The sequence below is a fragment of the Erythrolamprus reginae genome, chromosome 9 (genome assembly GCF_031021105.1).
Source record: "Erythrolamprus reginae isolate rEryReg1 chromosome 9, rEryReg1.hap1, whole genome shotgun sequence".
Taxonomy (NCBI): domain Eukaryota; kingdom Metazoa; phylum Chordata; class Lepidosauria; order Squamata; family Dipsadidae; genus Erythrolamprus; species Erythrolamprus reginae.
The window spans coordinates 10,070-21,959 of NC_091958.1; the positions used below are offsets into that span (position 1 = coordinate 10,070).

The 11,890-nt window shown below is 62.6% G+C and overlaps 1 protein-coding gene across 1 annotated transcript; it reads right to left on the reverse strand.

The window, feature by feature from the left end:
* Nucleotides 1-616: 616 nt before the first annotated feature.
* Nucleotides 617-11,687, reverse strand: LOC139172469 (zinc finger homeobox protein 3-like). Its single transcript, XM_070761618.1, has 5 exons — nucleotides 10,427-11,687; nucleotides 9,139-10,335; nucleotides 6,774-7,273; nucleotides 1,887-2,121; nucleotides 617-778 (listed from the first exon to the last, which is right to left on the reverse strand). The coding sequence occupies exons 1-5, from the start codon at nucleotides 11,685-11,687 to the stop codon at nucleotides 738-740; spliced, it is 3,234 nt and encodes a 1,077-aa protein (XP_070617719.1). The 3' UTR covers nucleotides 617-737.
* Nucleotides 11,688-11,890: the final 203 nt, after the last annotated feature.

Below are 11,890 nucleotides of genomic sequence, written 5' to 3' on the forward strand. Positions count from 1 at the left end.
GCCAGCAGGGCTGGCCCTTTTGAGCAGGGCGGGCAGCATTTGCCCAGCCCCGGAGGGTAATTATGCGCCCCTTAACAGGCAGCCCCCCCCCCCGCTTCCTTCTCCTCTTGGGGCAAAGAAGAGGAGGCCCCCCCACTTGTTATTCTTTCCCCCACACAAGTGACCGGACCGTGCCTGTCCTTTCCCAGGCGCTGCTTGCCAGGAAGGGGGGCTGGGAGCCGAACGGGTGCCTTCCCCCCCCATCAGGCCAGGCCCAACAGGGAGAGCAGCCGCCAGAGCCCCCCCCCCCCACTGCCCAGCCCCGAAACAGCCAGCTCTCCCTCTTGGGGGCCAGTGGGCAGCTCAGTCTTCCCCTCTGGCTGCCTTGTGCCGCTGAGGAGAAGCTGGCTTTGAAGAAGAGACTGGACATCCACCTGTCCGAATGGGGGTAGGGTCTGCTGCTTGAAAAGGGGGTCAGGCTAGAAGACCGCCAGGGTCCCTTCCAGCTCTGTTACTTTGTTATTCAGCAAATACTGGCTTAGCAACTTCAAAATGGAAAGAAAACACCCCAAAATATGGATATAGTGTCAAATAATGACATACACACACACACACACACACACACGTACGTACGTACATCTTTTGGGATAGGCCACGTTTATCTGATCACAGAAAGCAAATAGCCGAGAGCTTCCGAGCATATGCTGCAAAAAGTTTGGCTTTTCAACCACCACCGTGACTTTATCTACATTCAAAAGTCACATCACCCAAAATCTCATTTCTACACATCCATCGACATCTGAAAGAAGAAAAGGGGAGCGTCCCCTTTGATCGCCCGCTGCCTGGACCCTTGGCCAAGCGTCCCATTTGTCCTCAGGCACCTTTGACCTCCCCCGTACAGCGTCCTTACCACCTTCACCAATCAAATCCATATTCGGGCCAAACACTCCATAGGGCGAGCCCAGGTGTGGGTCAAAGGTTTTCTTCAGGGCTAAGACCCAGAGCTATGGAGGGAGGGAGGGGAGGGAGGGAGGGGGAAAGGCCCCAGGGGGGCTGCTCGGCTCGGCCTCCTCCTCCCTCCTCTGCCTGGGGGGGGGGGGGCTGGGGCTGAAAGGATCAGCCATTCATGGCAGCCAGACACCCCCCACACACACACATATCACCCCCTATAAGAAGGCTGAGCAAAGGGGCTTGGAGGGCCTTCTTGGGGGAAAGGGTCTCGTAGGAGAAGGGGGCGTGTCTGTGTGTGTGTGTGTGTGTGTGTGTGTCAAGGACAGGGGAGAACTGGGCTGGAGTGGCAGAGAGGGAGGGGGAGCTGCCCAGCATCTCTTGGGCAAACCAACAGTCGGCTGAGCAAACCACACGTCCACTTGCAGCAGGACAGCCGCCAGAAGAGGCAAAGTGGTGCATAAATACTATTTAAAAGAGGGGTTTTTGGGGGGGCTCCCATTTACAAGCCAACCCAGGTGACCTCGTGCTCTCGTTGGAGGGAGGGGTGGGGGGCACAGGAACGGCAGTCTTGGCAAAACACTAGCTAGGAGAACCTCTGACCTTGTCCGGAGAAGGACTGGGAGCTGAGGAGGCCATCAGGCCAGGCGCCCCCCCCCCTCGCCCCCTCTGCCTTCTACGGAAGGGCCTCCCCCCCCCCCTCTTCACCTGCAAACTGTGCTGGACCTGGCCAAGTGGCTGTGCCCCGCCGGACTGCAGATGTGGCCTTTGGGAAGCAGCCCCCGGCTCAGCCTCCCCGGCCCACCTCAGCCCAGGCCCCCGAAACCCCCAAGACCCCCACTGCTCTGGGTGGGTGGGAAATCTAAGCGGCCTCGTCCACGCACAACGCTCAGCCACTTGCCTGGGAAAAGCCGCCCTGCCGTCCTAGCACAGCCGCGACAGTCACGAAGGCCACTCACCGGGGCCAGCAGCCGGGCACTGCTGGATGGTAAAGATTTGGCCCAGGTCCTCCTCCTCTTCCTCCTCTTCCTCCTGCAAGCGCTTCAACTTGCGCAAACGTTGGGTCCGCTGGTGCTTGACCGAGCGCACGTGCTGGACGAGGGGGAGCTTGGCCTGGGTGGCGTAGTTGCAAGGGACACAGCGGTAGAGGAAGCAGCCGTCCCCCTCCCGTGCGCCCTCGCGGCTCTGCAGGTGCTGCGGAGAGAAGGACAGAGCCCAGGTGAGAAGCCCCCTCTGGGGTCCCAACACCCCCCCCCCCCACACACCCCTCTGGGCACCGCCAGGGCATCCGGGGAAGGCCGGCAGTCAAGCGAGGGGGGGGGCAACTCATCCCTGCCCCTCCGTCCCGGGGCCCAGGAGTCCTGGGGGTAAGAGGGGGTCCGTGGGCCCGGTTGGCTCCTTTCGCCGAATACAGCAGCCGGCCCACCCACTCCGTCTCTGGGTCAGAGGGAAGGAAGCCGGGCAGCCGCGGAGGAGCAGGAGGGGGGGAGGAGGCCCCGCTTCTTTGCCGACCCCCCATTTGGCACACAGCGCAAGGCCTCCGAGGGCACAAAGCGCGGCTCCTCCCAAGATCCATGTGGGCCCCCCAGGCCCCCCCAGAGTGAGGGAGGCCCCCTTTGGTGGTGGTGGTGGGGGGATGCGCAGGTGGGAAAGGACATCAGCCATCCCCCCCGACCCCGGCTCTTTGGAAGTGAACCACTAAAATGGACTCCCCCCTCCCCCAAAAAGAATCCATCAGGACAGGCTGACCCCCCCTTAAAACCCCGAGGGCCTCTGGCTTCCTCCAGGAAAGCCTCCAGTCAGAGATTTCGGGGGGTGGGGGGGCCTGCATTGGCTGCCGATCAGTTTCCGGTCACAATTCAAAGTGTTGGTCATGACCTTTAAAGCCCTACACGGCATTGGATCAGAGTACCTCCGGAACCGCCTGCTACTGCACGAATCCCAGCAACCGATAAGGTCCCACAGAGTTGGCCTTCTCCGGGTCCCGTCAACTAAACAATGTTGTCTGGCAGGCCCCAGGGGAAGAGCCTTCTCTGTGGCGGCCCCGGCCCTCTGGAACCAACTCCCCCCTGGATCAGGGCCAGGGGTTTGCTCCGAGTCTTGCAGCCATCGGAGCTGGATTCGAGTCCCGCTCCCACTCCCCCGGGATACCTGGCTGGTGGGACTTCTGAGCCTCATTAAAAGCCTCCAGACGGAAAGCTCAGCATGGATTTTACGGAATGTTAAATCAAGCAGCCAGCAAACTCTGTGGCACTTTAACTTTAAATAATGCAATAATTATTGAATTTCCTTTTTATAACTGAAGTGCTGGAATGTAAACAATGGGGCTGTAATTGCAGGAAGGGGGGATCAATAGAGGCAATCGTTTGCAGCCATGTTAATTGTAAATACAATTGCTCCAAGATGTCAGGCCTGCTCCTCTCGCTCCAGCCTCCCCCTGCCCCCTCCCGCACGCACGGATGACAGCGTCCGGCTTCCCTCCTCTAAGAGGCTCTCAATCAGCTCTGATCAATCTGTCAAGATAATGCATGGAGTAAGTAAGACTCTTCCACACACAAATGCCCAATCAATAGCCCCAACCAGCTTAATGAGGAGGGGCTCCACCCCCCAGGGAGGCCAGAGGCAGCTCCAGCCGGCCAGCTAAGCAGATCAACCCTTCACGAGGCTGCCCTGCAGGCCAATGGCCAGGGCGGTCAAGACCCCCGCCCCCAGCCTGAGGGCCCCGGGCAAGGGACAAGAGCCGCCACGGTGGCCACTCAGGGGAGACTCTGCCTGGGAATTCTCGCTTTGCGTGGCTCGAGCGCTCTTCCAATGGGATGGCTGGCCAGGTGGAGCCGTCCTTGCTCGGCCTTTGTGAGTTGGCTCCGGACATTCAAACCACAGTGACCACCTCGCAGCACCATTTTTATGCATTTAATGCATATCTCGCCTTTGCTATTTTTATAAACAACTCAAAGGGGCAACCAACAACAACCCCCACCCCCACCAGCTGGTGAGCTGAGCCCAGTGGATGCGGCGGCTCAGTGGCTAAGGCCTGAGCTTGTCGATCGGAAAGGTCGGCAGTTCGAATCCCCAGCGCTGCCTAACGGAGAGAGGGAGCTCCCACTATTGTCCCAGTTTCTGCCAACCTAGCAGTGCGACAGAAAAGTAGGGAAGGCGTCGGTGGGAAGGGAACGGCCTCTAGTCCAGCCAGCCACACGAGCAAGGCGATGGCTTCGGACACTGCCGATTCTTCGGCTTTGAGACGGGGACGAAGGCTGGCCCGTTCGTACGAGCGGAACCTTGGCCTAGGGAGACCGGCACAAAGTGGCCCCGTTGGCTTCCATCGCTACGGCACTGCGTCGTTTCAATATTTAGCCATTCACCTCCGCCTCCTCTTTACGTTCTCCCCCCCCCCCTCTCTCTCTCACACACACACACACACTCCTACTAGAACCTAACAGAATTTCTCTCTTAGAGATGCCCCATGAGTGGCTCAAGCTTGTTCCAGGAGGGATGTTCGGAGCCCGTGTCCAGGAGGTTCACGTGCCACAAAACCCACGCCTCTTGCCCAGGGCCCCAAGAAAGCCAGAGCAGCGCTGGGCCCCGACCGATGCATCAGGAGCCCCAAGTAGGTCACTCGCCCCACAGGAAGCAAGAGCCGCTCTCCCCTTGGGCTCCAGAACTTCAACCTGGGAGAGTCCCCCTGCACAGGTAGGCACACCCGGGGGGCACGGGGGGAGAGATGGGTAGCCGTGGGGCCATTCCACTGCCCAACCGTAGGTGACGTCAGCAGCAGGAATGAATGTGGGGCTTGGTCCCCGTCTACATACAGCAGCTTTCTCTGCCCCCGACACACCACCACTCAAAGGGGACAGTTAAGAAACACCCTAAGAAGGGAACAAAAAGCGCAGAAGGCGACACTCTCCAACAGCCAATGTCCAGATAAATGGGGCGGGCGTCAGATAAACAACCGCACAGAAAACAATTCCCCAATCAAGGAATCACCAAGAAGAAAACCACACCTCCACCAGAACTGGAATCGCAAGCTGTTGTGTATTAGCACATGCCTCACACTCCCTCACACTGCTGTCGTTCCCTAGCTGGGCAGTGAAATGTCTTCAAGCAAAGAACCCAGCTCATGGATCGCACGGCTGCTCCTCAGACTCTTTTCTCTCAGAGATGGACAACTGTCCTTGCGGGGGGAGACTTGGCTCGAGGGAGCAATTGTTTTGCCAGGGTCACCAGCCGGTTGTGTGCAGCTGAACAAGAATGGTCAATCACAATTGGGTGACCAATCCTGCCCTAGAGTCCTACAGCAGCAGCCTCTGGCAGGACAGAATAAGACAAAGGGCAGTTGCCTCTCAAGCACACCCCCATTTGGCTGACCACCAGTGAGAATGAATTGAGCCGGAAGGAGTGAGATTCCCGCAGGACCTCTGTCTTTTTCTTTCTAGCATCTCTGAGGAGAAGCAGGTCAGGCAGGAGGAGGACCATAGTGTTTGGAGAAGACGCCCGACCTCCCACCACTCAACTCAGCCCCCCCCCCACTTCTTCTTCTTCTTCTTCTAAGCAGCAGCAGCAGCTTTCTCTTCCTTGAGACGACGTCCACTGCAGCCGCTCGATCCGAACCTCTGCGTCCATGGCCACTGACCAGGTCCTCCGTTTGCAACAACAGGATGCTTCCCCACGTCAACGGCTGGAGAAGAGCATGACATGATCTTCTGGAGGGGCAGCTTCTTGGTCCGAGTAGATCCAGCAACGCAAGGCCAAGTGAGAAAGCACATCCCATTGTGTGCCAAGCACTGGAAGGTGACCACGGCCACGGAGAAGAGGCCGGAGGGGAGTGGAAGGGCTTTGCAGCTGAAGCTTTCCACGGGAGCCTGCCCGCTGCCCACAGTGGACCTCCTAACGACATCTACAAGGCCTCCAACGCAACTGGGCTGACGAGGCCACTCCGCACTTCCGGCTTCATGGATGCCACGCAGCGGCTTCTCTGTCGGCAGGACGGCTACATGGCAGAAGGAAACGGCTCCTGCCAGGGACTCCCTGCTCTTTGGGGAGCCCAGAGGCAGCACGGGACTCATCCGCGGTCAAGGCAATAAAGTGGCTTATGGGGGGGGGATTATACACCATGCAAAACAAGCTTCATAAAGTATTGTCTCAAAGAGGCTTTGAACTCTCACGCCAGCAATGAACAACCCTGGGCAGGATTCGCACCTCACGCAGCATCGGCTATTTAATGACCTTTATAAGCCACCAACCTCCATGACAACTCTGAGGAGCGTGCCACCCACCCACCCCACGCGCCCCCTCCTGCTCCTGGACCACTCTGACCTTCCCCATCCAGGGCCCTCCTCCTCCTCCTCCTCTCTGGAGCACTGCAAGCCACGGCCGGAGGGACGGGTTACCCGGAAGCTGGGGAGGAAGGGGGGGCAGGGGGGGCAGGCCCAGGAGGAGAGGGGCTCCAGAGCCTCGGCCAGCCTCTGGGGGGAAGGGAGGGAGGAGAGCCGGGGGGGGGGCTGGAAAGCAGGGGCACAGCAGGCCCGAAGCCCGGCAGGCAGGAAGGCCGTCCGGCCACGTGTGTCTGGGGAGCAAAGCTGCCGTGTGGATTTATGGCAGGTGGTGCCCGATTGTTCATCCTAAGGCCATTACGGGGTGATTAGCGGGAAAGGTGACGCTCGGAGTCCAGAGAAAATCAATACAGACGTCTGGAGCAATTCTGCCACGCCGGTGAAAGGGCTCTTTCCTGGAGGGAGGGAGGGGGCGGGGGGAGGAAGCTGCGGCCAGGCCCAGCGCATGGACGCACGGACGGGCCTCAGGGAGAGGGGGGGCCCAATCGCCCCACCCCCCAGGGGCCCCCTCACCTGGTAGAGCTTCAGGCTGGCCGCGTGCCTGGCCTGGCCGGTGTGCAGGCGCAGCTTCTCCAGGCTGTGGGTGTGGTAGTCGCAGGCGTTGCACTTCACGCGCACAGGGTTCCCGATCGCCACGCACTTCAGGCGCCCCGCGTGGGCCTCCCCGCCCTCCCGGACGTGGGCCGCCAGCTGGCTCTTCTGCAGGTGCTTCTCCGTCTGGCAGTGGAGCTGGAAGTTGGCCTTGAGCTGCGTGCTGTAGTGGCAGAGCCGGCACTGGAGGGCCTCCCCCGCGGCCCCCTCCCACGCCTCCTCCTCCTCCTCCTCCTCCTCTTCCTCCAGGTGCAGCGCCAGCAGCTCCAGGGCATCGGTGGTGAACCCGCTGCACAGGGCACACTGGAAGAGCTTCAGGGGAGGGTCGCTGGCCTGGGCGGAGGCCTCCCCCAGGATCAGGGGCTCCTCGGACGCCGGCTGCCCTCCCCTGGGCCGGGGGGCCGGAGACAGCTCTGCCCCCCCTGTGCAGGGAGAGAGAGAGACGGCAGTCAGAGAGGCTCCAGCCACCCCCACTCCCCGGGCACCCAGGGCTCTCGGCCCGAGCGCAGGTGCCTGGCCCAGCTGCCTCTCCCCCACCACAATGGGACCACCAGCTCATGAAGCGCCTGCCTGCCCCCCCACCCCCCCAGAACTTTGTTGGGGGGCAGGCCCTCCGAATTCCACGAGGCTGCGGGGTGGGAGCCAAGACTAGGGCGGCTTGTCTCCAACCGGGGAAGGGGGGGAGTTTCCAGAGGGCGCAAATAAAGGTGAAACCAGAACAGCTGGAGTCATTTCAAAAACGCCCAGCAGCTGCGCGGCACTTTCCGCCGAGTTCCGGTAGCAGCAAAGTGTCCCCCTCCCCTCTTGGGTCCCTCTTGGCCCCGGCTGCCAGTCAGCGTTCCACCACCCTGTGGGGCTCTTCAGCGTCCCCTGTGGCCGCGCCCCACAAACGCCTGCCCCACACGACCGGGTGCTGCTGGCACTGCCACCCCTCTTCCGTGGCCCTCGCAGCAAGCTCAGCCTCTGCCTCGGTTTCTCTTCTGTTCCCATCGAACAAAGGCCACGGCAGACGGAAGCGCTTTGCAACCCGCTCCCTCAGAGATGCCTTCCCCTGGCGGTTGGGACAGGCACCGAGGCCTCCGTCCGTCCTCCAGATACGGCACAGATTAGAACCCCATTGCCCCAATTGAGGGCCATGGCTCTGCCGCCGTCCACCCGAGTGCTGGGCCCGGTCCTAGGCGGCAGCAGAGAAATCCCGGTGATTCCCAGAGGGGCCACGAGGACACTTGGGGGGAAGCGGGCGTGTTCACCCGTGGCAGGAAGTGCCGCAGTGGAGGTGGCAGCAGCCTCGGCCGAGCCCCAAAGAGACACCAGTTCCTTCCACCCCACGGCAAAAGCAGGGAAGGCCAGCCTTGAGCCACAGGGAGACGAGGGGGGGCTGAAACACTTTGGCCAAGAGCAGTCGTGGGGGGGGGCGGAGGGCCTCCCCACGGAAAGGGGTCGGGAGCACCGGGGTTGCTGCTGCGGATACCTGCGGGGAAGCCCCCCCCCGCCCGTCCACTGGAGTGGGGCCAAGGCGGTGAGAGAGCCCAGGGTGCCCCCGGCCAGCCTCTTCTCCAGAGAGGGGGAGCGAGCGGGGAGGGTCTCCCCAGGGTCTGAGCAGGAGCCGCCTGTGCCACAGGACAATCTCCAGAGGGAGGCAACACCACTGGTGGGTCCTTCAAGGGTCCCTCTCCTGCAGCGGCAGAGTCTCCTAATCTAAACGTTCCCACAAAAGCCCCGGTCACGCGCATGGAGCATCTCAAGCGGCGTCTCCCGCATCCACCCTCATGGCAAGACCAGAGCGCAGGCATTGCCGGCCATGTGTCCCTGCTCCCCTCCCGGAGAGCCCCCACCCCGCAGAAGAGCTCCCGCTGCTCCCTCCCCACAGCAGGAAGCCCCCCTCCCGACTCAGGAGGGCCAAGAGAAGCCCGAGAGGCAGCCAGGCCAAGCAAGGCTGCCTCCCCCCTGGAGCAGCAGGCCAAGGAGAGGCCGGCAGCCCTGAGCCCTACGGAAGACGGCCCAGGGAAGCTGGCAAGGTGGTCCAGGGGGTCCCCTGCTTCTCTGGGTTTCCAGGAGACCCTCCCCCTCCCATCGGGGCCTCCAGGGCCACCACCGTGGAAGGACTTGTACCACAAGGGAGCCCCCCTCCTCCCCGCCTCCTCCGGCCCCAGCAGCCTTCCAGCATGCCCGCTGCCCCAGGCCGGAGGAGAGCAGGGGGCCCACCCAGGCCGCTCCTCCCTGGGGGCTGGACAAAAAGGCCGCCCCTTCCTCTCCCACTGCCCCCGAAGGGCCCCGAAGGTCTCACCTAGAGAGGGGGCCACGCAGGTCGAGGGGTCGGCAGGCTCCCCCTGGAAAGCGCTGCCTGGCAGGAAGTGGGCTCTGGGGCTGCTGTCCGTCTTCAGGTTCCGGGCCAGGTAGTACTGGTAGAGCTCGGCTTCGGCGGGCAGGCCGGCCAGGCCCAGGGGGAGGACGGGCGGACCCGGGCTCATGTTCTGCTGCATCAGCGCCACGTTGTGCATGTGCTTCTCGCTGGTCATGTGGATGCGGAGGTTCCGGGCCACGTTGGTCTCGTAGTCACACACCTCGCACCGCCAGGTAGGTTTGCTTTTTGGTTTGGTGGGGGAGGGCCCCCCACAGCCGCCCCCAACCCCGGTGGCGGCTGCCGTGCTCACGGCCATGGGCCCCCCTGCGTGGCCGAAGCCCTGCTCCCCGTTCTGCAGGTTCTGGACATTGTGGAGGTGCTTGTCCGACTGCATGTGGATGCTGAGGTTGCCCTTGGTGGTGGTGGAGTAGTTGCAGAGCTGGCAGCGGAAAGGCTTGAAGCCGCAGGTGTAGCTCTCGCCACGGGCCAGCCGGGGGTGCAGCTGGCCCGCCTGGCAGAAGGCGCAGGCCCCTCCGGGCTCGGGGTGCTTCTCCTTCATGTGGGCCTCCAGCGTCTGCTGGTACTTGTAGTGCCAGTTGCACTGGGGGCACTTGAGGGTCTTGCAGGAGTTGCGCGAGTGCATCATGGTCATGTGGCCCCCCAGGGAGCGCGAGGACCCCAGGACGGTGTCGCACTTGGGACACTCCACCCCTCCCCCCAGGGGGCACTCCTCCCCGCCCAGCTCCCAGAGGGGCCCCCCGTGCTGGTGGTGGGAGGCGCAGGGCCCGTCCTCCTCCTCCCCCCCCTGGAGGCTCTCGCTTGGCTCTGGGCCGGCGGACTCCCCTCGGCCGCCGGCGCTTCCCTCTTCCCCGCCGGGCCTCTGGCTTCCTTCACGGTTGAAGCTCCCACAGCTCCCCCCGTTTGCACCCCCACAGCCAGAGGGAGAAGCAGCAGGGGGAGAAGCCGAGCACCTCGACGGCCCCTGACGCGCGTGAGGCATTAATAATAAGGGAGAGGTGATGCTTTGGTTTGAAAGAGCAAGATCCTTCCGGCCACCGTCACCGCTCGCCACCAACCAGGGCTCAGCGGTGGCAGGAAGCTTCACCTCCGGATCCTGCTCCAGGCTGGGTGGGAACAGCCCTTGGATGCCCCCGCCAGCCCCTCCCCCCTCCCCCCCCTCCCTCCCCCGCCAATCCCGCCTTCACTAAGAGGCCGCCCTGCGCATCTCTGCCGGCCCTCCCGGGGCCTTTCCCTTCGGGGGAGGCGGAAGGGCTGCGGGTGGGGGCAGCCAGGGGGACTGAGGTAATTGGGGTCTTTGAGGGCCCCCCCGGGGCTAAGAGGTCTGCTGTCTGGGGCTGGTCGCTTGCACCGGCCACCCCAATCTGGGAGCCCCCTTCCCCTTCCACGCGGATCCCACTGAATTTGCCATAGAAACCGTGTCCAGGGCTTATGAGGTCAGTTGTAGAAACTAAAGGGTGTGAGAAGTTTTTGGTTTTTGGTTCCAGAAAGCTTACCAGGGGCTCCTTGTCTTTGCCGATGCCTTGGACGATGGCGGAGATGTTCTTGTGGCTAAGAATCTTCCGCTCCTCCGGGCTCAGAGTTATTCGGTGGTCATGCACCGCGTGGGTGACGAACGAGCGGGCAGAGCCGAAGGAGAGCTTGCACAGGAAACACATCAGGATGGGCCTCCTCTTTCCGTAGAGGACAAAGCTATCGAATTTGGACATGTCCATATTGTTGGGAACATCTTTGGATACGCAGGAACTTTTGGCAGAGCCGTCACTGTTCAGGTAATCCCTGTGGCTTCGGTGGCGCACATCAAAGACGCGGAAGCTGTGCAGGACGGGGCTGACCCCCCCCAGGGTGGAGGGGCTGGGAAAGGCCTCGCCGGGGCCGTCAAACCACTTCCCAAAGGAGGAGGCGATGTGGAAGGTGCTGATGATCTGTGGGTGGACTTGGGGCATGGCCGCAGCGGACTCCCCTGACGTGGCCCCTGGGCTGGCGAGAGCAGAGTTCGCCAGCAGGGGTGGGAGCCCCCCACCGCCCTGGCTCAGCTGGCTGAGGCTTTCGACAATGTATGCTGAGCCGTCCGGTTGGTAGACAATCTCTCCGGCCAGATTCTCGATGTCGCTCTCCTCTGCCGCCTCCTCCTCCTCCTGCTCCTCCTCGCCAGTGTCGCTCCGGCAGTCCTCTTGTGGGGGGAGGAGAGGGTGGGCGTTGGGGCAGAGGGGCTCCATGTAGGTCTGCAAACCGGCCAAGGAGGCCGCGAAGTCGTTGCAGCTGACCTCCTTGGTGCTGGGCTCAGGGCTGCCTGCAGAGTGCTCACAGAAGGGAGCCCGCTCATTGCCTAGCGGGGCTGCTGCGGCGGATCCTGTGCCATCGGGTGCGGTGGGGAGGCGGTGAGCACTGCCAAACTCAGTCCACTGCTGGTGCTGAGGCCCAGCGGCCCCAAGGTCCTTGCCCAGGATGACCGGCAAATCACAGCCTTCCATCGTCAGCCCTGCAGCCAGAGTTCATCGCACCTGGCACAGCCGGGACCTAAAGGTGGGCAGGGGGGGAGACAAAGAAAGAAGCTTGTCAGCCAGGCCTGGCCCCTCTGCCCAGCCAGCCCATCTCGCCCCCCCACCCCACTTGGCAGGCGCTCACCAGGGAGCCAGAAAAGGAGGGCACAGAAGGAAGCCCCCCTACCCCCACT

Coding starts and splice junctions, on each gene's coding strand:
- LOC139172469 (XM_070761618.1), bottom strand. CDS start 11,687: ATGGAAGGCTGTGATTTGCCGGTCATCCTGGGCAAGGACCTTGGGGCC. Junction 7,274..9,138: donor CTGCGTGGCCCCCTCTCTAG/GTGAGACCTTCG, acceptor CTCCCTGCACAG/GGGGGGCAGAGCTGTCTCCG. Junction 779..1,886: donor GTGCCCGGCTGCTGGCCCCG/GTGAGTGGCCTT, acceptor TTCTTCTTTCAG/ATGTCGATGGATGTGTAGAA.